The 21,786-nt window shown below is 35.2% G+C and overlaps 1 protein-coding gene and 1 long non-coding RNA gene across 7 annotated transcripts; both read left to right on the forward strand.

The window, feature by feature from the left end:
- Nucleotides 1-367: 367 nt before the first annotated feature.
- On the forward strand, nucleotides 368-6,934 carry LOC143731968 (uncharacterized). 6 transcript variants are annotated; one of them, XR_013201027.1, is made up of 7 exons: nucleotides 1,915-2,191; nucleotides 3,100-3,199; nucleotides 3,823-4,049; nucleotides 5,103-5,224; nucleotides 5,332-5,353; nucleotides 5,443-5,493; nucleotides 6,507-6,934. It is a non-coding gene; the product is annotated as an uncharacterized LOC143731968 (long non-coding RNA). The 6 variants fall into 6 exon arrangements; XR_013201025.1 differs by lacking the exons at nucleotides 1,915-2,191; nucleotides 5,332-5,353 and adding an exon at nucleotides 368-464 and having other exon boundaries at nucleotides 5,382-5,493; XR_013201026.1 differs by having other exon boundaries at nucleotides 1,609-2,191; nucleotides 3,823-5,224.
- Nucleotides 6,935-10,909: 3,975 nt separating this feature from the next.
- LOC143731935 (proteasome subunit beta type-7-like) lies at nucleotides 10,910-16,974 on the forward strand. The gene is made up of 8 exons (XM_077222534.1): nucleotides 10,910-11,253; nucleotides 11,515-11,608; nucleotides 11,818-11,915; nucleotides 12,029-12,169; nucleotides 13,273-13,388; nucleotides 13,478-13,536; nucleotides 15,035-15,186; nucleotides 16,575-16,974. Exons 1-8 carry the CDS (start codon nucleotides 11,195-11,197, stop codon nucleotides 16,684-16,686), a joined length of 831 nt encoding a protein of 276 aa, XP_077078649.1. The 5' UTR covers nucleotides 10,910-11,194; the 3' UTR covers nucleotides 16,687-16,974.
- Nucleotides 16,975-21,786: the final 4,812 nt, after the last annotated feature.

Genomic DNA, 21,786 nt, shown 5'->3' on the forward strand with positions numbered 1-21,786 from the left:
ACCTGTGGCGGCAATAACAGACGTGAATTTTATCAGTAGGAAATAGTGTTGAAGAAGTCTCATTCCGAACCAAGGCCGTAACCAGGGTTTGAAAATTAGTGAGGTCCGGGGTGTTGTGTAAATAATTGTGCTGCAGGCACGTGCAGGGGGGGGGGGGGGGGGGGGGGGATGGGCTTTGGGTGCTCGAGCACCTGCCCTTTTGCCCCTTGGTTCCCAAAGTGCCCTTTTGTCAAGGCAAAATTTCCTCTCCTTTTTTTGTAATTAAAGGCCCTTTTGTGGATGCCTGCCCAATCTAGCTATTAGTAAAATTAATGAATAATAATTTAGCCGTAAATAAAATGACCCACATGATGACCTTTCACCTGACGAACTCATCCGGGACGATTCCTCACGCTGCACGCGCATTTTTAATTTCGCGCGGCTACGCGCACTACCAGAGAATATCTTCAACTCTGCGGCTGCTGGTAAGTGGTGTTTTATTCTCAGCGAAGTGATTTTGATGTTTGTTTACTTATTATTATTATTTTACAAGAACGACGTGAAAAGCATGCTGAGATGTTGTTTATATTGCTGTGTGTAGGCTGTAGAAGTAACGTTAGCTTGCTGTTTGAGGGAGAAAAGTTTCACGGGCGTCGAGGTGTCTGGTCTTTTTATGTTATTTGACTAGAAACTATTATTTTTACTTTAAACTATTATTATTATTATTATTATTATTATTATTACAGTATTTATTTTAAAAAACGTATAGTGCCATAAAAATTATCATCACAAATCTGGTAAGAGTTTAGGCTTATTATCACATACCGTTAGGCTTACCAATATCTTATGTTTTGTGTGCAGGAGCCTCTGTGAACATCTCCCCTAGTACTATTATATAGGCTACTATTATTAAATTATTATATTATAGCAGCCTGGGCAGAATCTGCAGCTTTACAGCAGGTCAGTGAGCTAGTTAAGGTTCCAAACACTGTCAGCAGTCTTTACATCTTGTCACATGGGCCGAAACATGGGCCACGTTGATTTTGTCCTACACAGTTTACTATAACAGCTGTTCTTTATTATTCTGTATAACAGAGAAGAAAAAGCCATCAGGTTGGGACAACTTAAGATACTTCAGTTTCTAATCCCAGAGTTATTAATAGGTGCACACTGCACATTAATTATTTTTTTAAACTTTTAAACGTAAAATTTGTCTTTTCTGTTCTGTTTCTTTTTCAAAACTGCATCAATGCATTTGCTACTGTATCGATACAGAATCATCCGTATTTATATATTACTGTATTGATATTTTGAGCACAGCCCTAAAGCCTTGTTCCGCATGTGCCCCCTTTTATACTTTGAGCACCTGCCCCTCCAGAGGTCTCTGCACGGCCCTGTTGTGCTATAATGGTTATCCACATTCCCCCATGGATTAAGCTGTTTTATTTGACACACATATATATATATGACACACTGCTTTAATTAATGTTTTTATGATGACTTTGTGAAAGGTTAAAACAGCATGAACCGTCTTCCTGCTGGCCAGTAAGTTATTTGTCAAATTTCATTCTGTAACAAACAGATCTGTATTATGCTATTGTTTTTGATAGTGTTTTACGTTTCTTACAGATAATCACGATGATCATTGCGTTTGTCTTATTGAATGTGGTAGCTTTATTGTAGCTTTATGCAATTACAGTTTGTCTATAAGCTTTTTTTTTATTAATGCCGACAGTAAAATGTTGGCAGATATTGCTACGAAAAACAAGCAAAACAAAATAATACTAATAATCCGAAATAAGTTCAAAGCTTGTGTTTTGGAAATAAGATTAATATATCACTAAACCTAACATGCAACTTTCCACTTTAATAACTTCCTAAAGTGTCACATAAATCAGAAAAACAGGTCCTGGAGACAACTGCCACCTTTCCCTTAGGTGGATCTGGCAACACGGAGGCTGCACCCTCACCCTCACTCACAACGCGCTCTCAAGCCCCGTTCACTGCGCTAGCTTCTCGCAACAACATGAATTGCAAACACTCAAATGAGGTGGTTTAAACACGGCTAATTAATCATTCAGAGAGCTTGACATTTTATTTTTGAATGTAAAAAAATGACCGAAGTCCGGACCTCGGTGACCTCATAGCTGGCTACGGCCATGTTCCGAACACATCGCGATGTTTGGCATCAGGTCACGTGTGCCAGATTTTGGTAAGTAGTCGTAAATACGCTGTTGCTATAATTTATTTCCTGTTTGTCGATATTAATCAGATTAGCTCACATGTTCAGTCACTGCATTATATCTGTCATCTCCACGGAGGCTTTGCGTTTCATTGGTTTCTAAATCGAAACACATCACTAAACTAACGTGATTAAACACTGTCTGTCACGTGACGTGCCATAATTTAGGCCTAGACCTTCAATCAGTTAATCATATATGAAATGTATATTCATATCAGGTTCAAAGAAGTAATTAGTTCCAAAGTGGTATTTGTAGTAGAAGCGCAGTAAGCACAACACTTACCATGCTTTTACCACAGTATTTGCAATTTTAATGTGTCATTTGTTGTAAATGCACAGTAACCACAACACTTACCATGCTTTTACCACAGTATTTGCAGTTTTAATGTGTCATTTGTTGTAAATGCACAGTAACCACAAAACTTACCATGCTTTTACCTCCGTATTGGTAGTTTTAAAGTAATATTTGTTGTAAAAGCATAGTAACCACAACACTTACCATGCTTTTGCTACAGTATTTGCAGTTTTAATGTTTCATTTGTTGTAAATGCACAGTAACCACAAAACTTACCATGCTTTTACCTCAGTATTGGTAGTTTTGAAGTAATATTTGTAGTAAATGCATAGTAACCACAACACTGCATGCTTTTACCACAGTATTTGCAGTTTTAATGTGTCATTTGTTGTAAATGCACAACCACAAAACTTACCATGCTTTTACCTCAGTATTGGTAGTTTTATAGTAATATTTGTTGTAAATGCATAGTAACCACAACACTTTCCATGCTTTTAATGCCTAATATTTTAAAATCTGTAATTTTTCCTTTAAATAATCCTATATATTATACATAATGATATTTTATTTTCTATTTTTTCAGCTGAAAAGACCAAAAGGGCCTTTTGGACTCAGTCAGATCATTATTGTTTGAAGAGAAGTGAACGGGAGACGAAAAGCTACAAAGGCAAATATTCACAATGGTATGTGTTGGGTTTAACCTGTAATCAAACATTTTATCAATCATTTGTTGTTTCTTAAACCTTTTCTTACTAATCTCAAAGCCCAATCAGTACAAACATAATCTCTAAGTCTTAATAACTCACAAGATTTAATAAGTTCTCAAATTCATACGATGCTCATACATATTTGTATACTTGTACATAATCCTGCAGCTTCTACTCCTAGTGCTGTCATTGGCTACTGCCTCAATTCCTGTACATATTTATCGCGATATTTGCAAATCAGTTGCGGATACCCCACACACTGTCAGAAAGTTTATATTAATTGCATTGTATTATTTAAAATTATTACAAATTGGACCCTGTCTGTTCATGTTCCAATGATACATGATGTCTCTCCACACCTCATGACCTACCTCTGTCTGTTTGCAAGAGTGGAATAGCTAATCTGACTTGTCACACGACATCAGATACTCGATTATTTTGTCATGATCAGATCAGTTACCCTGCTGATAACTGTCCCATTTGCATGTAAATCGTGTTATTTTTGGTTGCTATTAATGACATACTTTTAATCATGCCCACATATCAGTAAACTTATTACATAAATGCATTTAACATTTAATTATCCAACCTCTTTACAGAAAAATATCCCACAGTTATGGATAAACTCACAACATCATCATCAAGTCCTGTGCTAGGCACATTGGACAACAAGTGTCCTCCAACGTATTCGATCCGTGGACTAGTTCTCCACATCTTCCCATGGGACACTGACATTCTTCAGGTGTTCGTGAAACATCTGTCTCCATGTCTTCCTTGGTCTTCCCTGTTCTAGTCATTCAGCGACTTCATGGTGCAATAGTCAAATGTAAATTTCTGCAAGTGTATATACCAGGTGTTTGTCTGAACAATTGAAGATAGTGAGAGTGTTCAGGAAAACCTTTTGAAAATAATAAATATTTATGGAATTCTGTTTGTTGCTGAAAGAGTATTAGAGAAATGAGACACTTGACAACTTGACATTATTCTGTGAGTTTGTTACCTTTACATTTAGATGGACTTAATGTCTTGCATTTAGCTTCATTAAACCTTTTATTACAGTGGTTACTATAGTAAATATCCACCTTAATTGCATCTATGGTATCATTATATCACTGCCTGGGTAATGTAAATGTAATATACCCGTGAATGTATTTTATAGAAACATTTTCTTGCTGACATTTATAATCATTAACTATTTTAAGTTTCCTCTCATTTAGTTTCATTTAATAAAAGTGAACAATAATAGCAAGGATATAAAACTAAAGTTGAGAATGTAAAATGTTGTGCTTAAGTTTCTGCCTATTTGTTCTTTAAAGGGAGGAAGAATCAAATATATAAATAGTGAGAGTGTTCAGGAAAACCTTTTGAAAATAATAAATATTTATGGAATTCTGTTTGGTGCTGAAAGAGTATTAGAGAAATGAGACACTTGACAACTGGACATTATTCTGTGAGTTTGTTACCTTTACATTTATATTAATTGCATTGTATTATTTAACATTATTACAATTTGGACCCTGTCTGTTCATGTTCCAATGATACATGATGTCACTCCACACCTCATGACCTACCTCTGTCTGTTTGCAAGAGTGGAATAGCTAATCTGACTTGTCACACGACATCAGATACTCGATTATTTTGTCATGATCAGATCAGTTACACTGCTGATAACTGTTCCATTTGCATTTAAATTGTGTTATTTTTGCTTGCTATTAATGATATACTTTTAATCATGCCCACATATCAGTAAACTCATTACATAAATGCATTTAACATTTAATTATGCAACATTCTATACAGAAATAAATCCTACTGTTATTTATAAACTTTCTACTTGCTTGCTTATATATATAAATTTACCTTCCTTTCTGTCTTGCAGGATTACTTAGTCCTTTTTTTAAGATCTGTACAACATCAAACTCAACAGCTCTTTTCAGAGCGAACCCTCACAAGAGCTACTAGTGAGTCTCAGTGAATCTTGCTGTGATCAGCCCTTCCCAGGTAAAGATCCTACAATATTTCAATCAGTATTTATTCATCAAATGCTCTCTCCTGAATCGTATGGTAAAATAACTTATTTATAACTGTCTTCATTTCTATGTTTTAAGAACAACAGTAATTCCACATAGAGTAAGTAGAGACTTTTTTTGTTTTACAGCAGGGAAGGAACACCAGTCCATGTATCAACGCAAGCTAATCGAATGAATCCTTTGTTTCAGTGAGGAAGGAACATCCGGTGCCCAAAGACAGAAAGGTGCGCGTGGCCATTGGTATGTCTTGTATTGAAACAATGCTGTAATATGTAGTCTAGTACATCATTTGATGTTGACAATTTTCCGTTGTACAGGTTATCACTTGGTTATTGACCAAGTAAAGCTCTTGAAACAAGTGACAGAAGAGTATGTTGTCTTATAGGAAATCAAGCATCACTGGCAAAGGCTCAAAAGAGACCATGCCTTTCTAAAATATCTTTTAAAACAGGTTGCTGTTGATATGGGTAAAACAGTTTTTTTTTCAGTACGTAACTTATACTACAGGTTAAACTCGAAAAATTAGAATATCGTGCAAAAGTTCATTTATTTCAGAAAATTCAACTTAAAAGGTGAAACTAATATATTATATAGACTCATTCATGACAAGCAAATTGAGATATTTCAAGCCTTTATTTGTTATAATTTTGTTGATTATGGCTTACAGCTATGAAAACCTTTTCACAATATTCTAATTTTGGGGTTTTCATAGCTGTAAGCCATAATCATCCAAATTGTAACAAATAAAGGCTTGAAATATCTCACTTTACATGTAATTAGTCTGTATAATATATTAGTTTCACCTTTTAAGTTCAATTACTGAAATAAATTTTTGCACGATAAAAAAAACTTTTGCTTAAAAAAAAACTTTTGCACAATATTCAAATTTTCCGAGTTTCACCTGTATGGCTGCAATTTTATATATATATAATACTTCAATGTGTATAATATAATGTACTGACTGCTGCTTTGTAAATTTAAATAAGGAACAGGCAACTCAGGCCCTTTTGCATTCTCCTTTTTGAGGTGGATAGTTTACCTCCAACCCTAATTGAGCACATCTGAACATTTTAACCAAAGTCTTCAGGTTTACTTGTAGACATAGGCAGGAGGGTTTGAGGTTGGAGCTAAATCTACAGGGCAGTGGACGCTGGGGGCCAAAGTAGCCCATCACTGCTTTAAATAACACACAACAGATGCTGACCTGACTGTCCATTAAATAACTTAATTTGAATTGTTTGTTTTACTTTCAGACCAGGACTGGAGAACGCCTGACGATGGGATGTTGAGACTTCTTCCTCTGGTTGAGAAAAGCTACACCACATCAGTGATCACATCTTCTGTTCATCAGTTATACTGTAGGGTACAACTGAACAAACTGTTTAGATGAGGAAGAAGAACATGAACACGATAGAGACGTACAGGGAAGAGCAAGAAACCAGTTTAGCTTTGATAATGAATCATTATTTTCCAACACAATATCAAATCTGTTTACTGTATCATAGGTGACTGAATAGGATTCTCTGGCACTCATTTGTGTGGCTTCAGCAGCTGTGAATCGATTAATGTGATGTTAATGTATTTTTGAAGACCCATTTTTATTTATCTTGAATCTCATTTGTCTTTATGCTACTTTATCAACTTTATGCTGTGTCCTCCAATAAAGTATTGTGTAATAAAATATGGTGAATATTGTGTATTGAAAGTGGTGTTTGGTACAGTAAATGTAATATTTTATTTGAGAAATTTTAATTTCTTATGAGTTTAGTTCATAATTTAAAAATAAACAGGACATAAACATTTTTGATCTAGTTAATGATATTTGGGACAACAATGCACTAAAAGTTGTTTTCAAAGCATGTTGTGAGAAGTATGCCAGTTTTCAGTGAAATAAAGGGAAGGTATGTGAATAACAAGAGGCTGCAGTGGGTTATATTACAAACACTTCAATCATAATTGAAGATGATCCATGTTGATCATTCTAGTACATCATCTGCATTTAGTATGAAAGCATAGATATTACTGATGTCAGGCATATAAGAAGCAATCAGAGGGGGTGAAATAGAAATGTTGGCACTGTTTCTTTGTTGTTTTACTAAATAGTGCATTATCCTTGTGTAATAGTAAAGTGTAAATATATAAATTGATTTTTGTTTACTGCTAACACTGGAATTTGGATAATTACAAGTTGTTGCAGTTTCATCCATTATATTTGTTGGTGTTCATACAAAAAAGTAAATACATATTAATTATTATTATTGTTATATATTACAGCATTTCTTTAAAATATTTCCATATCAGATGGTCTCACAATACCCATCAAAACCTAATACAAGCATGATGTTAGAATAGAAAAGGGGGTGGAAAGATAAAATAGTCTGGTATTTAAATGTGACTAAACAAAGTTTGTTGTCCATGATGAGGAGAATAGATGTGTGTAGATTGCACTGCCCTTCCACCCTCAGGGGCCCAGCAACGACCCAGCAACAGCCCCCGGAAGAGCAAACAAATACACATTTCAAATGGGTGTAACTTGAAGTCTGGTTAGTGTATCAAAGAGAAAATCGGCAGGACAAATGCTTATGCTATGTTTACTAAATAATGTTGGGCACAGTTTTTAGACATATATGGAAAGCTGGCATGAAGGTTTTTTTAAAGTGCTCACAGTAAAATATCACATTTCAGTCTGTCATAAAGGCAGTTTATGTCATAAAGGTTTGCACAATGAACATTTAGATATTCAGTTGTCCATTAAATATATTATTTATTTAAAATGTATTGTTTCATTTCTAAACGTTTTAAACTACATTACCCACATATCTCTGTCATTCTATCAATGGAACAGGAAACGTGGTGCTGTAGTTCATTGAGATGTGCAGAAATGCTAAGGGTTAGGGTTGGAATCTCGATAAAGGAGTAATTTCTCACAACATAGAGACATTTTATAGTTAACTTATTGTATAACTAACGTGATAATAACACCAAAACATACTTTGTAACATGAAGCGCCGTTTTATATGGGTTAAAAGATAGTCCAATCACAGCAAGTTCTGCGATAAAGTCACAGCCAATGATAACCCAGCTGAACAGATGCGTCACACTTACTTGCCCATTTATGGTAAATGATGACAGATCTCTTCTGGTTCCGGCTGCAGGGATAGATTTAATATTTGGCCTGTTAAATATGTATTCCTTCTAATTAAATAATAAAACTCACATTTAAAAACAAAAGACTCCCGTGTGTGCTTACCATCCAAAAACCAGTTCACACGATCAATGACACGAATTAGTTTTTTAAAATATTTGACTCATGCATAAATGCATTTGAAAGATAAACTTTTTTTTCAAAGCAATGGCCTACAGCAGGAGTAGTTTTGCAGTATTTTATTTAAAGATAATTACATGTACTAAAGTGTTTCTAACATTTACAATGTATATATAGTATATCAAAGGTATATACTTAATCACTTCTTTATGCCATTCTCCACCATCTGAACTCTTGGAATTCAAATAAATGTAACAAAAGCATAATGAATGCACACAATTTAGATTGTAAATACTGAATTCCAATATTTAATGTCAAACTGTTTAAAGACAAATGTAGTGCCACAACTACTGCACAACTGTATAATAGCCAGATACAGAGGCAATCTATTACAGTTACACATACAGTAACATTTAAAAAAAAATCACTATGATGAAGTAATGTTTTTTACAAACCAAGAAATGAGATTCAACTTTATTATGTGAAAATATATTTGTTTCTTCCTCCCTTTAAAGAACAAATAGGCAGAAACTTAAGCACAACATTTTACATTCTCAACTTTAGTTTTATATCCTTGCTATTATTGTTCACTTTTATTAAATGAAACTGAGAGGAAACTTAAAATAGTTAATGATTATAAATGTCAGCAAGAAAATGTTTCTATAAAATACATTCACGGGTATATTACATTTACATTAACCAGGCAGTGATATAATGATACCATAGATGCAATTAAGGTGGATATTTACTATAGTAACCACTGTAATAAAAGGTTTAATGAAGCTAAATGCAAGACATTAAGTCCATCTAAATGTAAAGGTAACAAACTCACAGAATAATGTCCAGTTGTCAAGTGTCTCATTTCTCTAATACTCTTTCAGCAACAAACAGAATTCCATAAATATTTATTATTTTCAAAAGGTTTTCCTGAACACTCTCACTATCTTCAATTGTTCAGACAAACACCTGGTATATACACTTGCAGAAATTTACATTTGACTATTGCACCATGAAGTCGCTGCATGACTAGAACAGGGAAGACCAAGGAAGACATGGAGACAGATGTTTCACGAACACCTGAAGAATGTCAGTGTCCCATGGGAAGATGTGGAGAACTAGTCCACGGATCGAATACGTTGGAGGACACTTGTTGCCCAATGTGCCCAGCACAGGACTTGATGATGATGTTGTGAGTTTATCCATAACTGTGGGATATTTTTCTGTAAAGAGGTTGGATAATTAAATGTTAAATGCATTTATGTAATAAGTTTACTGATATGTGGGCATGATTAAAAGTATGTCATTAATAGCAACCAAAAATAACACGATTTACATGCAAATGGGACAGTTATCAGCAGGGTAACTGATCTGATCATGACAAAATAATCGAGTATCTGATGTCGTGTGACAAGTCAGATTAGCTATTCCACTCTTGCAAACAGACAGAGGTAGGTCATGAGGTGTGGAGAGACATCATGTATCATTGGAACATGAACAGACAGGGTCCAAATTGTAATAATGTTAAATAATACAATGCAATTAATATAAACTTTCTGACAGTGTGTGGGGCATCCGCAACTGATTTGCAAATATCGCGATAAATATGTACAGGAATTGAGGCAGTAGCCAATGACAGCACAAGGAGTAAAAGCTGCAGGATTATGTACGAGTATACAAATATGTATGAGCATCGTATGAATTTGAGAACTTGTTAAATCTTGTGAATTATTAAGACTTAGAGACTATGCTAGTACTGATTGAGCTATGGGTTTAGTAAGAAAAGGTTTAAGAAACAACAAATGATTGATAAAATGTTTGATTACAGGTTAAAACCAACACATACATACCATTGTGAATATTTGCCTTTGTAGCTTTTCGTCTCCCGTTTACTTCTCCTCAAACAATAATGAGCTGACTGAGTCCGAAAGGCCCTTTTGGTCTTTTCAGCTGAAAAAAGAGAAAATAAAATATCATTATGTATAATATATAGGATTATTTAAAGGAAAAATTACAGATTTACCTTACAATTTTTTTATTTTAAAATGATCCACAGACCAATTTCACCTCAGATGGAGAGGACACCTTCTCAAGGTGTCAACTACAATGTTTCAGGACATTCTGATGTTGTTTTACAAATGAGAGCCCCCCAAAACTCATATATTACCTGTTTTGTCTACAAATTCGGAAAATCATAAAAATAAAAGTCCTAGCTTCCACAGACCAATTTCATCTCAGATTGAGAGGACACCTTATCCAGGTGTCAACTACAGGTACAATGTTTCAGGACATTCCGATGTTGTTTTACAAAATAAGAACACCCCCCCCCCCCCCCCCAAACTCATATATTACCTGTTTTGTCTACAAATTCAGAAAATCATAAAAATAAAAGTCCTAGCTTCCATAGACGAATTTCACCTCAGATGGAGAGGACACCTTCTCACGGTGTCAACTACAATGTTTCAGGACGTTATGAATGGCCTATAGAGAAGCGATCATGTGTCAGAAGTGAAAGTGAAAGAAGGATCGTCTGCAGTTTGGGGCGTTAAAAGTGCTGACGCACCGACTCTGTGTGTAAAGCTGAAGCGAGTAAACGTTCAAAAGCGGTGATCAGAAAGAGATTTACCCAAAGCTGATTGTTAGAGCTACTTTAGATATCATACAGCGTGCCGGTGAAAGATGCTACACACATCGATAAAGACGCCGACCGGAGGATTCTCTTTTGAGAACACACGCAGGTGAGACATCTATAACAATATTATCAAGACGTAAACAATAAATAATATCATCAAGACATAACGTAATTTACAATGATTGCAAGCGCTAATATGCAGACAGTAACGAAGCCAAAACGTATGCAACACATCAAAGTGTTTTGACACATGAATGAGTAAACATGGCCTACTCCAACATAATAGTAACAAAAAGTAGGACTACATTAATAATGCCATATATTTTAATTGTATTGTATTTGTTTGTTTGTTTATTCATTCATATAGAAATGCTGTTCTGGAAGCAAATTTATCAGAGAAGGGTTACAGTGGACCAAACGCCAGGAAGACTGGCACCACCATTGCTGGGCTGATATTCAAAGTCTGTTTTGACACTGCAAAGCTTGATTTGTGTTGTTAATTACTGAATAAATATTTATAATTTAAGTCTATGTTGTAAATCGTGTCCATATAATCTAAGTCTATATTGTAATTAAAGTAATTGCAAATAAACATGGCTATATTAAATTAATATGATGATATGTAATATTTAATTATAATAAACCAAAAAATAAATGGATTTTATTTTAGGACGGAGTGATTTTAGGTGCAGACACCAGAGCCACGGATGATATGGTCGTAGCTGATAAAAACTGCATGAAAATCCACTACATAGCTCCCAAAATCTAGTGAGTGAATCTTTTGGTTGCTCATCATCATAGGTCAAGTCTCTGTCTAAACTAAATTTTAAAGTGTCTGTTTTTATTGTTTTCTTTTTCTTTCGTTCTTCTTACCACAACAGCTGTTGTGGTGCAGGTGTTGCTGCTGATGCTGAGGTCACTACTCAGATGATGTCTTCAAATGTAGAACTGCATTCCCTGAGCACAGGACGACCTCCTCTTGTGGCCATGGTGACCCGACAGCTCAAACAGATGCTGTTCAGGTGAAAGTGTCATAAAGTCGTTCAATTTGATTCAAGTGATTATGCCAAAATGATTGATACATCAAAATACATCATTCTTTCTTTATATAAGATTTTGCTCACTAGTTAACTGATATTAGTTTATCTTAAAGGACTATTTAAAGGATTAGTTCACCTCAAAATGAAAATTTCCTATGACCAATGTCATCCAAGATATCCATGTCTTTCTTTCCTCAGTGGAAGAGAAAATAATTTTTTGGAGGAAAACATTTCTGGATTTTTCTTCGAATAATGGACTTCAATGGCAACCAACATTTTCAAGTCCAAATCAATGCAGTTTAAAAGGTCTTTGAAGTGCTTCAGCGGACTGTGCATGATCACAGCTGAGGAGGGGGGTCTTATCTAGCGAAACCATATAGGTCATTTTCAAAAAAAAAAAAAATATATATATATATATATATATATATATATATATGTCGATGTATAACTTTATAACTACAATTGTTCGGACTGAGCTGATCGTGCCGGGAACTACGTCATCACGTTGAAAGGTCACTGTTGATGTCGAGGGCGCCGGCGGAAGCCCACTCGACCATGCGAAGGAGGATAGTTCAAATTGTATTGGTCGGATTGAAAACAGTGGGCCGGTACTTACGCAAGCGCCGACGACATCGAGCGTGACCTTTCAACGTGATGACGTAGTTCCCGACGCGTTGCAGATCAGCTCAATCCGAACAATTGTTGTTAAAAAGTATATATATATATATATATATATTTGTTTTTAAAAATGACCTATCGTTTCGCTAGATAAGGCCCTTCTCCTCAGCTGTGATCGTCCACAGACTGTTAAAGCACTTCAAAGACCTTTGAAACTGCATTGATTTGGACTTCAAAATGTTGGTTGCAATTGAAGTCCATAATTCGAAGAAAAATCCAGAAATGTTTTCCTCAAAAAACTTAATTTCTCTTCCACTGAGGAAAGAAAGACATGGATATCTTGGATGGCATTTGGTGTGAGTAAATTATTAGGAAATTTTCACTTTGAGGTGAACTAATCCTTTAAATATATCTTATCCAGGTAGTCCCAGGACTAGGGCTGATTGTTTCCCTTTTTATTTTTGTAGGTATCAGGGGCACATTGGTTCTTCTCTAATTGTGGGAGGTGTGGATATTAACGGCCCACAGCTCTATAGCATCTACCCTCATGGTTCCTATGATAAGCTTCCTTTCCTTACCATGGGTACTTTATCCCTTTTGTTTGAAAGAACACAATCAGACTTTTTTTTTTTTTTGCCACCTGCACTTATTTAGCAAAACTATATATTACAGGGTCTGGAGCAGCTGCTGCCATTTCTCTATTTGAAGATCGTTACAAGCCAAATATGGAGGTCAGACAATTGTTAGACATTCTTTTTGATATTTACCAACATGGTACAGTATATATGCTGTTATTGTAGTTACATTTGCATTTTAACTAGAGGTCTAGGGACCCCTGAGGGCCCTTCAAAGGGGAAGTACACCCAAAACTTGCTTAATGCAGCACTATGCAGTTTTTTTTATAGCTTAACTGAACAGCTTCGGAGATATTGGAATGGTTATATGACTTTTTTTCGGGTTGAATTGTGGCCGTCTCAAACCCCCCCACCCCCCACCCCCCAACTTTGGGCCGGCGGGCCGCAGCGTCAGGAAGTATCGCGTGATATTAGCTCTCACGATGTAACGAATTGCTTTACGGCACTGCACACATAAATGCATACACGCCCCCATGCTAGCTATAAGAACAACTATCGTCATGGCTAAGCCGGCATATAAGCAGAAAGCTAGGAAAGCATTGTCGGAGGAACAGAGAAAGAGGAAACGGCAGACTGACCGAGCGAGGAGTTAGACACGAGTAAACATCGGACCTGCGTTTTCAGAATGGCGAAGAAAGCACGATCCGAAGAGTCTAGAAAAAGGAAAGAGAATCTGACTGCGTGAGGAACCGGACAAGAGTCCCACTCGCTCAGGCTCACTGTTAAAGTTGATTCCTGCGATTATCATGAGAACAGTTGTCAATATCTCACATAATTATCAGGACATAAATAAGCCTACACGTTGTAAATAGTGTAAATGAGCGCAATTTGCAAACTATTATGATAAATTGCAATAATCATGTCTAACAACATCATAACGGACATTGTTACGAAATAATGCGACGTACATGTAACTTTATTAATGTCATCTTGCATTTAGGCTCAGGTAAGCCTAACGCGGTAGGCTGCTTTAATATTATAAAGTGCAGTGACGCTCTGCGTGAGTGGTATTTACGACAGTAACGTTAAATACACGTATTCTACAGTGACTCTAGGGGGCGCTGTTTGACAAAATCGGAAATCCTGCATAGTGGCACTTTAATGCTCGAGAACAAACCTCATTGTCGCTGCGGAAGCTCAATGAAGGAACCTTTCTCGTGTGTCAAACAGGCATGTTTAATATTCCTTTTACCAAATTTGAATGCTCAATGTAACATTGCTGACAAAAGAAGACAAAGGTAAAAGAACAACTTTTATGTGGAAATGAACTACAATCCAATGAATAATTATAAATAACGGAACAGTACAATATAAAACTAATGATATACGGCACATGTATAATCAACATATTTAAAAAAATAAAAATATTTAGTTTTTTGCAAAACATCCAACTGTTATCCAACTGTTGCATCCTGTTCTGGAATTTAATGAATTTTGTTCCTGTTTTCTATTACAATCTGAATTTTTATTTATTTTTCATTCTTTGCTTCTTACCCTCAATGTAATCTTTATTGTTGAATCCCACTTTCCAAACACATATTCTGTATTTGTTCTTGTCAATCCCACACCTACATAAACGCTTGGGAATGTAAAGCTGGAGGAAGGAAAGCAGCTGGTGAGAGATGCCATCACTGCAGGCATCTTCTGTGATCTGGGCTCTGGCAGCAATGTAGACTTATGTGTGATCACAGAGAAAGCTGTGGATTATCTGAGGGCATATGACCAGCCTGTTCAGAAAGGATTGAGGTAAGATACCAGTTTAATGTGGAAGATTGCAGTAACATTAATTCTTCATCATTTGAAAATGAGAATTTTTTAAATGTATTCATTTTCCTGGGTTTTCCAGAAAGTAGGGTTACCCCAAACTCTAGGTTGATTACATTTCTTACTCAGTTATCGGTTCCAAAACACGGCCAGTGGCAAGTTCAGTCAACTCGAGTATGTTCACTGTGAACACACTCATACATTCTAGTAAAGAGCTCTGCAGTGATTGCTATTTTTGTTGTCCAACCCAGAAGTTAGCATCACCCTGGTTCCCTCAATAGGATGTTTTCATTGGCTTTTTTGAATTATTGCAGAAAATAAGCTCTGTGAACAATAAAAAATAAAAACAAATTCTTACACTTTTTGTTCATCATCATAATCTTCACAAAAGGAACAACCTATAAATTTGAAGCCTAAATGCAATTGTCAGAAGGCTATAAACAAACTACACCACATCGCAGGACCTCAGCTTCTCCATCACAAAGTTTCCAAAAATTGACAACTTCCATCCTACGAGGAGTTTTCCAGTACGGTGTGATGACATTTAATGTCCCTGACAACCTTTGTAGTCCCATTCACATAGCCACTTATTAGCAACAGCCTTTTTCAAGACAAGTAAAAGCTTTTAAAAAATTGCTATGATAACCCTAACCCTAACCACAGACCTTATTTCTGGCATAAAAACAATACAAACCTATTGACTTAAGGAAGGTGGAACCGGAAGTGCTAAAAATGCTAACTCATTTCCGGGTTTTGGCCTACAAAATGTCATCCCCGCAGCACTCTATTTACTTACTTGTGAACAATTCTTTGACATTTTTTAGTAAAAATAGGGCCAGATTTTTGTGTTAAAAAAAACACTGTCAGGACTTACTAAAGACAATAAATTTGTTGACATTTTTAATGAAACCGAATGTTTAAGGCCATTGCACACTGAGTCCGAAATGTTCGTATGCGTTTTTTCGTATTCGTGATTCGGTGGCTCTGAATTGTCAAAACACCATTCAAACTGCTTTTTTTAATAAAAAAAAAGGAATTTTTTTTATGACGGACGAAAGTTTCGGAGGCAGTGTGCAAGCGTGATTGACATAACGTGAGGTCGATTTTCTTTTTTTTACGTGCGAAAATTTCGGATGGGAATTTCGGACTTAGTTTGCAATGGCCTTTAAGGTTTCATTATACTATATTGCTATATATTTACTTATACCACCTAAACTTGCGTATGACCTGCTTTCTGGAATATACCCCTAATCAACTCTCATCCTGATCAAATCTTATTTAATAACCTTCTGAATTTACAACAGCACATATTTATTCATAAAATCTCTTAACATTCAAAAACATTTTCTCTCTTTCTTCTAATGCACCAGGGAGGGTACGTACAGATACCAGCCAGGCACTACGGCTGTGCTCACACAAACAGTTATTCCATTAACACTGGATGTTGTGGATGAATCTGTTCAAGTGATGGACACTGAATGAGAATATGTTCGCATTTCTTTACACTCTTTCCTTCACTCTTTAGGAAAAAAGGTATAAGTGAATAGGTTTCCTTTCTCAATAAAAGTGGAAATCTATATTTTTCATATTTTTAGAAGTAGCCATATGCTTTAGGACTTTTTCCATGTATTCAGTCATTCGCATTTGAGCTGCAAGACTGTTTTGCAAAAATGTATAATATTGAAAAGTGTGTTTCCTTATACCTTTCCTTAACCCATCAGACATAAAATAGTTCAATAAAATTTCATTCAATAATTTAAGATTAAAAAATGAAAGATTGTCATTTTTGTTGTATTTAAAAAAAAAACCTATCAAGCTAAATATTCATATGTTGGACACAAAGGCAATATTAACCATAAATACTTTTATCGTCTTATAAGAGCTTTACAACCAAATATTTCAACATGATGGGAAATCTGTATTTTCAAAAATTGATTACTACTACATTGTTCACAGCAAAGTGAGCAGACATATTTTACAAACTGCATGCCTTTTAAATATTTAAAGTTAGTGAAAGCATTAGAATTATTCTTGGTCACAATTGTTAGCATTGGGGGAACTATAAATCAGTCAGTTAAAAATGTATCAGTTGCTGAATAAGAACTATTATAAAGTTGCAATATTTTATTGTAAAAATATTGTATTTTTTTTTATAAAATGCAATTATGTTGGGAAAGGGTATCATAAACCAAGAATACATATAAAAAGTATAATTTTTAATTTTTATATTGTTTTGTAATATGCAAAGTTTGCAACACATTTGCAACCACCTACATGTTTACGTGTCCTGTGATCATGAAATGTATTATCAAGAGCAACCTACAATCACTATAGGACTATGGCGCGTTTTCCGTGGCAAAATCAAACATTCGAACGACCGACCGACCGATCGAACGTCTATCCGAACGTGTTGAACTTTTGAGCATCTGAAAAGAGCGGGTTGACCCACGTGACGACCTGACGTGACGTCAACGTCTTGAAATTAGCAGTTTTTTAGCCATTCAAGTATCCAAGCTGATGTGTAAAGACTATAAATGGACATGAAAGGCACTAAATACAGATATGTTAAAATAATACTCAAATATTTCCTGCATCCTGCTGCACTTCCCTGAATAAGCTTTTGAAGAAAGTTGTTGCAGTGATGAACTGAAAAAGCTACCATCTGTATATCATGATTTTCTCTGTACTTCATAACTTCAAATGCCAGACTCACCTATTTTAACTGTAGGCTACATACAGTGGTAGGCTGTTAATTAATCTCTTTGTATTTTTGCATATCATTTTTTTATATGTGAAACTGATTATTATTGTTTTACAAGTAAGAGTTAAAAGTTATAAGATAAAGGGTTTTAATTTCAAAGTCTTCAATGCCATGGGACCATGCTGTCATTAATTGACTTTTCATGGTAGTAACACATTGAGAAAGACGTGGTAAAGATTATTCAATAGACTTTGTTCATTTTTACAATGATTTAATCTTCTTTCTTCTGAAATTTCCTTTGCTGACTCCGCTGACTCTTGGGCTGCAAGTCAGTGAGTTAAACAAGTTGTTGATGTTTTTTAGATACTCTGATAGATGAACTCTGATATATACATTTCTTGTGTCAGAGAGAGAGGTCATGTCAACACTGTTTCTAACATGCATTTTCACTCTCTTGTGTTCTCATCTTGTAAACATATTATTGAATAATGTGCTAGAGGGGCATAAAGTTGTTTGCAGCATGGCATTATAATTGTCCCCAAATCCTTGTTAATGTAGGCCTACATAAAGACTTCTGTAAGATTAAAGGTTAAAGATAAGGTTAAAGTTCAATATGTCACCTTTGAGAGCTTTGTCGCTGTGAGTTTTCTTTGTTTCAGTGTTTCTGGCAACAATCTTTCATTTAAATCCAAATCCAGAAGGTTTTCATTATATATATATATATATATATATATATATATATATATATATATATATATATATATACATACATACATATACACACACACTGTTGTGACCTGTAAATGCACAGTTTAAAATATTTGCAGATAATAAATGTTGACCTTCAGTATTGTAGACAGTAGCCTACCCGGCAGGTACTCAAGATGGCGGCAGTCAACTGGAGAAAGAGAGGATGACGTAAGAGGTCATGTGACTGATATTCATGTATAGGCCTAATATGATTATATGATATATATATGATAATATGATGCCTATGATTTTTATATTTAGGCAAAGCAGATACTGATTGCAGTTTTCGCTGCATTTGAATATGGTAGCTACAGCGTTCCTATTTCTATTAAATAAGCAAATAAGACACATTACAAAATGAGATCTATTCCTGAACCTTCCGATTTAATGGGAGATGGAGAAAAATTATGTACAATATCGTGCTTTCCCGAAATAGCCGTTAAAGCATGCCAGGTTTTTAAATATATTTTGCCTCTGCTATATTTAACTTTAATAATACACCGCACATAACTTTCTAAATCAGCCATTGCAATAATCAACACAAACGTGTTACAACGTGTCTTCACACGTAAACAACACGTTGGGAAGACGATCGGTTACTCCAGTATGGAGGTAGTTTTGTTTCTTTATTATTCAATCAAAAAATATATTTTCAATTAAAAAAAACTTCACTTCAATTAAAAAAACCTTCACTTCAATAAAAAAAACCTTTTCAATTAAAGAAAAAAAGTATTTGAATCCAAAAATATATTTGAATCTCAAAAAAATACATTTGAACACTGCTTTTCTTTGATTGAAAATGTTTTCTTTGATAGAAGTCCGTTTTGTTTTGTTTAAAGCAACCTTTTTAATTGAAGTAACATTGTTTTTTGATTGGACCATATAATAGGTAGGACATTTGTGTCTTTATCATTCAATCAAAAAAGAAGTTGCTTCAAACAAACAAACAAACAACAGAATCAATAAAAAAGTCACTTCAATGAAAAGATAAACATTTTCAAATATAGAAAATCGTTTTTGAATGCAAATAAAATATTTGAGACTCCAAAAAATTGCATTTGAACACTTTTTTTTATTATTGAAAATGTTCTCTTTGATTGAAGTAATCTTTTTTTGTGTTTGGGCCATACATGGGTAGGCCATTTGTGTCTTAATCATTCAATTCCAAGAAAGTTGTTTCAATCCAAAAAAAATATTTTCAATCAAAGAAAAAACAGTTCAAATGCAAAAATCAAATTTTATTTGAAGAGAAAAAAATTTAGAAGTTCAAAGTTGTTTTGATTGAATCTTTTTTTTTTAAGTGAAAAAAGTTTTGAAGTTCAGATTTTTGGGTTTGAATCGCTTTTTTTTTTTGAAGTGCAAAAAGTTGTGAAGTTCAAATTTTTTTGATTGAATCATTTTGACACAAACGTTCCGCAGTGGGCGGGTGCTTCTCTATAGGTCAGACATGTTTGATTGACAAGTGTCTACACCAACGACATCTTTCTGACAAAGACGTCATGTTCGCCATTCGCCAGTAAGCTTTTTGCCAGCAAGTGGAGGGAGTGGAACTTCACGTTGAGGAATTTTTTGATGGTGTTAGGTTAGATATCTAAATATATTCAGACAGGATAGCAAAGTGCGCGAACGGCTAGTTGATAACGTTAGCAGCTTGCTATGTGCTAGTGCTGTGTTATGTTCTACTAAGTTACGTCATTAGTGCTCAAAGAACAGACAAATGCCCACAGCGCTGTCAGTTTAGTAGATGCTTTTATTTTGAGAGCGGGATATAGGCTGCTATGCTGTTGTTACGTCAAGCTGCATGCTTCCCCCCCTGCGTCCCCGTGTCGCTCAAGTGGCAAATATTAGGGATGGCTGACGCGAAACAGTCGTTCCGAAGCTTTGCGAGATCCCGAAGCGCAGATTTTTCGAAACACTGATTCGAAGCGTGATTCAAAACACCCATGTCACGTGACTATGGCCAAACGAAACCTGAAGTGTTTCACTAATGTTTCATCAGGTGTGATCCGCCGAATCAGCGTTTGATTGGCACGGTCGGAAACAGACCACACAATCGCACATCTGTATAAAAGTGAAATCAACGCAATTGACCTCGTGGGTTTTTGTGAGAGGAGTTTGATTTTGAGATAGCGGATTTTTGGTGATATAGTGACATTTATAGTGCGATTTGTTTAGTTATATTTAGGCTTACATTTAAATTTACACAACACATTGACTGATAGGCTAGAGACACAGAGTATAGTGACACATTAATAGATACATATATATAAATATATATATAGACAGCTAGATTAATAGATAGATAGATAGATAGATAGATAGATAGATAGATAGATAGATACATATATAGATAGATTAAAGATAGCCTACATATATAAATACATAGATTATAGATACATTTATAGATACATATCTAAATACATAGCTAGATTATAGGTACATAGATTATAGATAGCCTACATATCTAAATACATAGATTATAGATACATATTATATATACATATCTAAATACATAGATAGATTGTAGATACATATATCTAATTACATAGATAGATTAGAGATACATATCTAGATAGATTTGGATAGATATATAAAGTGGAGGCTCCCCAGAAGAGATGCCGTACATCTGTGGTGTGGGAGCATTTCCATTTAGAAACCCCAAATAAAGTGAGATGTGTGTATTGTGATCGGCAGCTCGCCTACTGCAACAATACATCCTCCATGATGCGCCATTTGAGGAGCACTCATCCTGCCATTTTGCAGGGTGCAGAGGATGGTATTCCCTCTGTACCTAAGCCTGCTACTGACACTGCTGGGCCATCTAAGCAAGGTATGCATAGATGTATCCATCACCATCAACATCATCACCATCACCATCAACATCAACACCAGTAGTAACACAGGGCATTTTATGGGAACTTTTTTTTACTCGTATCCATCAAACCCAGATGATACACAATGCTACAGCTGATGCCACAGTGGAAGTGAAAAAATACATCAACGATGCGTATCTGCCCAGAACTCATGATCCACTAACTTACTGGAAAGAGAGAGCAGTAATCTTTCCTCATTTGTATGTCCTAGCTAAAAAATATCTTTGCATGCCAGCAACAAGTGTCCCTTGTGTGAGG

The sequence above is a fragment of the Siphateles boraxobius genome, unplaced genomic scaffold (assembly GCF_051911475.1).
Source record: "Siphateles boraxobius isolate OS27281-9 unplaced genomic scaffold, OSU_SipBor_1 89, whole genome shotgun sequence".
NCBI classification, from domain to species: domain Eukaryota; kingdom Metazoa; phylum Chordata; class Actinopteri; order Cypriniformes; family Leuciscidae; genus Siphateles; species Siphateles boraxobius.